General features: G+C 42.7%; 1 protein-coding gene across 2 annotated transcripts; it reads right to left on the bottom strand.

Annotated features, from left to right (window-relative positions):
* Nucleotides 1-39: 39 nt before the first annotated feature.
* Nucleotides 40-4,492, bottom strand: LOC113215214 (uncharacterized protein K02A2.6-like). 2 transcript variants are annotated; one of them, XM_052275975.1, is made up of 2 exons: nt 3,702-4,492; nt 40-3,592 (listed from the first exon to the last, which is right to left on the bottom strand). In XM_052275975.1, the coding sequence occupies exon 2, from the start codon at nt 3,357-3,359 to the stop codon at nt 204-206; it is 3,156 nt and encodes a 1,051-aa protein (XP_052131935.1). In that variant the 5' UTR covers nt 3,360-3,592; nt 3,702-4,492; the 3' UTR covers nt 40-203. The 2 variants fall into 2 exon arrangements, with proteins under 2 accessions (XP_052131935.1, XP_052131934.1); XM_052275974.1 differs by having other exon boundaries at nt 40-3,933; nt 4,391-4,492.
* Nucleotides 4,493-4,511: the final 19 nt, after the last annotated feature.

The following is a 4,511-nucleotide window of genomic DNA, read 5'->3' as shown; positions in this document are numbered from 1 at the left end:
TTTATTATTCTGAGATAACACAGGTAAACATTTCACAAGGCAGTGCCTTACACAACGCCATCTGGCGGACACGACATCCACTCCCCACTAAATATAAACAAGGTGGAGGGATTTTAATTACACAAATCACAACAATTTACAAGAGATCTCTTTGGTGACAACAAGTCATAACACTACATACACAAACACATTTTTAAACTACTTCACATTCTTCTTTCAAGATAATTTCCGTGAACATTGACAACTCTTCCTCCAATAAGTACATCAAAGGTAACAGGACCAGTTTTTCTACAGATAAGACCATCAACTGTGGGTTTACCAGGAAACTTGACAAAGACTTTGTCCTGGGGCTCAAACTTTGCAAACGAATTTGGGTGAGCTAAAGAAGATCTTAATTTGGGATTACACTGAGATAGAATTGTTCTAGGTCTAAAAGTTAACAAGATTTCATTAGGACTCTTTCCCGTTTGACTAGAAGGGGTATTACGATGATGAAACAGAAATGAATTGACTCTATCCTTGATCAGGGGATTAGAGTCAGTGCACAATTCAGGATGGTTCAATTTTAAATCTTCCAACAACTTTTCCAGAGCTCTCTTTGCAACTCCCACTCCCCTCTCAGCAAAAGAATTCGAGGCGGGGTGGTAGACGGGTGAATGCTTAAGTACAATGTTGAATCTAGTTAGAAACTCTCGGAACAGTAGAGAATCAAATGGAGGACCGTTATCTGAAACTATGGCAGAAGGTAACGAACCCCAAAATGCGAATATGTTAAATAAGACCTCGTTTACTAAGGGAGCAGTGGTAACATCCATTCTCTCGATGTGCAACCATTTACTAAATGAATCACAATAAATGAAAAAAGTAACTCTTTTGATAGAGAAAAAATCTATGTGCACACGTTCAAAGGGGTACTTCGTCTCTGGCCAGGGGATGAAGGTACTCTGAACTTTGAAGTTGACTTTTAAACATGGATAACAATTTTTACACAATTTTTCAATGTCTTCATTCAATGATGGCCACCACACCATGGACCTTGCAAGAGATTTGGTCCTGACTATACCAGGGTGACCAGTATGGAGAATTTGTAATACATTTCCTTGTAGTGCCTCAGGAATCACAACTCTATTACCAAACATGAGACAATTTTGTTCAATTGAGAGGGCATCACGTTCTTTGAAGAAGGCAGTTAACAATTCACTTTGCTTAAAGGGGTTTTTTGAAGGCCAACCATGGAAGGTTGCCTTGAAAACAGTTACAAGCATGGGGTCTTTAAGAGTGGATTGTGCTACTTGCTCAACAGTGATAGGGGTCTTAATAATAGATGATACATAATTGATGATGATGTCACATGGTAATCTAGAGAGACAATCAGGTACAGACATTAGATGGGATTTCCTATGCTCAATTTTGTATGAATAACCCTGGAGCAGCATTGCCCAGTGTTGGAGCCTGTGGCCTGTTCTGGTGGGAAGGCCTTTTTCATGATGCAGAATTCTTTGAATGGCACTATTGTCAGTTGCAATTGTAAATGGTCTACCCCATAAGAACTTATAGAATCTAGTAAGAGCAAAGATTACAGCCAAACCCTCTCGGTCTACCTGAGCGTAGTTTTGTTGAGTTTTAGATAGGGTGGCTGATGCGAACATTACAGGTCTTTCTACTTTCTTTCCATTGATGGTAACCACATGTGCTAAAACCGCACCAACACCGACAGGTGAAGCATCACTACAGACTACAATGGGCAATTTTGGATCAAAATGCATAAGAAGATTAGAATTTTGGAGCAATTTCTTACAATTCTCAAAGGCTGAGTTACACTCTTCAGACCACTCAAAGGGTACATCCAACTCAGTTAATTTTCTTAAAGGCTTTGCTAGTGTGCTGAACATGGGTAGGAATTCAAGGTAGAAATTGATTAAACCTAGAAATGAGCGTAATTGCTTTACATCAGTAGGAGGTTTAGCCTTAAGAATGTCTTGCAACAGAGAAGGGGAGGGCGATCTGCCTGAACTTGAGATTTTAAAGCCTAGGAATTCTAACTCTTGCACAAACCACAAACATTTGTCTAGACGCAGTCGCACATTATGTTTCTCCAACCGAGATAGAACTAAATATGTCTGGGAGATACAATGCGCTAAGTCTTTGCCAACAATCAAAATGTTGTCTAAATAGCAAATTACACCTTCTATTTCTAGAAGTATGGAGTCCATTGTGGACTGGAAAATTGCAGCCGCGCTGGCGACTCCATAAATTAGCCTTTTTAACTTATATAAGCCTCTATGAGTATTAAGTATACAAAGATCTTGTGAATCAGGATGTAGGGCAAGTTGGGTGTAAGCATCTGTCAGGTCTAAGCTAGTGAAATAGGCACCATTGGCCAAGCTAGAGAACACCGCTTCAGGAGCGGGCAAGGGATAATAATCTACTCTAAGTTGTGGATTAAGCGTGCGCTTAAAGTCAGCGCAGTAACGCACTCCACCGTCTTTTTTTGCAACGGCTAACCCTGGGGATGCCCACTCAGCTTGCCTAACACGAACAGCCTTTCCATCTTCTACCATTTTGTCTAGCACTTTGTTAACAGGTTCAATGAGACCATAGGCAAGGGAATAAGCTTTGGCAAACACTGGTCTGGCATTGGGCTTGAGAACAAGGCGGGCTTCGAACCCTTCGATACAGGTGTCGGCCTTTTGATCAAAGACTCTGGGGAACAATTTCATTAGTTGATCCAAGGAAGGCGGAGACAATTGATTTAAAGAAGAAATTTTTGTTGCATGATTTTTGAGTTTAGTTCGCCAATCTGGCACTAAGGTATCAAGCCAATCACGTCCTAATAAGGGAGTGAAATCATGATTAGTATCACAAACTATTAAATTGAGTACATGGTCATTGCCATTGTACGCTACATGAACTGGGGTTTGCCCTGAATTTTTAATTGGACCTGAGAGAGAATTAAGAACTACAGGTGACTTGTTAAGTTTGATATTAGAAAATGCCTCTTGAAACTTGGTGAGATTCATCACCGTGGCGCCTGCGCCAGAATCTACTTCAAAATTGATGCTTTTGCCATTGATAATTAAACTAATAACTAGGGGTGGCGAAAATCTAATTTGCCCTAATGATATAATTACATGCACTTTAGCTTTGAATTTATAATTAATTAAGAACACATACACACACACAACACAATCACACACAGTTAAAAGTAAGCGCTTACATTCATTCATCACACACTTGGCTAGCCATAAAAGCAATATCACACATGCTTGATCACGGTAAGGTATCACAGTTTTCATTTTTCTCACTGACAAGTTCTGACTAGAATTCGGCAAAATCACTGGAGCCAGGGAACATACCATGGATTAGGTTGATGGCTTCAGCTTGCTCCGACCACTGTTCTTTCTTGGGTGGATTCTCGTTGGTCTGGAGCTGGTTCACGTTGCGCTTCGGCTTGAATCTCTGATTGAAGTTCCTCTGGCTCTGTTGGTTCTGATTGAAGTTCCTCTGGTTCTGGTTGTTTTGATTGAAGTTCCTCTGGTTCTGGTTGCGGGACTTACACGCTTTGGCTATGTGTCCCGTTTTTCCACACTTCCTGCAGGTCCAAGATTTTACGTGACAGTTAGCCTCATCGTGAGAGCCACGACAGCGGAAACATTGCTGTCTGAACGGTTGCTGCTGTGGTTTCTGAAAGGACCTCGTACCTTGTTGATTTCGTTGTTGGTATTGAGCTGTTACTCTGTGTACGTTGGTGATCCGGCGAGCGTGGGCATCTACGGCCTCATTGTTGGAAGCTATGGTCTTGGCTGCTTCAAAGGTCAAGTTCCTGGTGCCCAGCAACTCTTTCCTTGTAGAATGGCACTTCAGCCCCTTGACGAACCGGTCCCGCAAGGCTCGATCACGATATTCGCCAAACTGGCAAGGCACAGCAAGTACCTGTAGGGCAGCAGCATATTCAGCAATCGATTCGTTCTCTTTCTGATCCCTGCAGTCAAAGATGTATTGGTTTGCTTGAATCAACCCCACAGGTTCGAATCTCTCTTTCAGTAAGGCTGTCAACTGGGGGATGCTCTTAGTGTTCGGTAGACAAGTCGGATGACTAGCTAGACACGCCGCACGTAGGGCTTCATAAGCTTGGGGTCCCAGATACGAAAGAAACAGAGCTCTTCTCTGGTTGCGCGGTCCTGCTTGACCGGGCGCAACGCCAGCCGGTTCCCGTTGAACGTTGTTTACGTAACAAAATTCGTCGAACATCTCCAACCACGTGGAAAGTTGCATCGTGGCAGGATCAAACGTTGAGAGACTGTTGAATAGCGGAGCTAACGCCGCTTGCTCATGAAGGACAACCGGTGGTGGATTTGCCATCGTTGATTCAAAACACACGTGCACTCACAGGTTAGAGTTCAGAAGTAGAAGTGATCCTCGTCGCCAATAACGTATCCGTGGGACCGTGGTTCCAGAAGTGAGGACTTAGGATGGCAAGTAACTTCAACGGGCTCTGATACCGAACTGAC

Source organism: Frankliniella occidentalis, unplaced genomic scaffold (genome assembly GCF_000697945.3).
Source record: "Frankliniella occidentalis isolate FOCC.00 unplaced genomic scaffold, Focc_3.1 Scaffold1283, whole genome shotgun sequence".
Lineage (NCBI taxonomy): Eukaryota > Metazoa > Arthropoda > Insecta > Thysanoptera > Thripidae > Frankliniella > Frankliniella occidentalis.
Note: the sequence above shows the minus strand (reverse complement) of the source record. Positions and strands in the feature narration are given on the sequence as shown.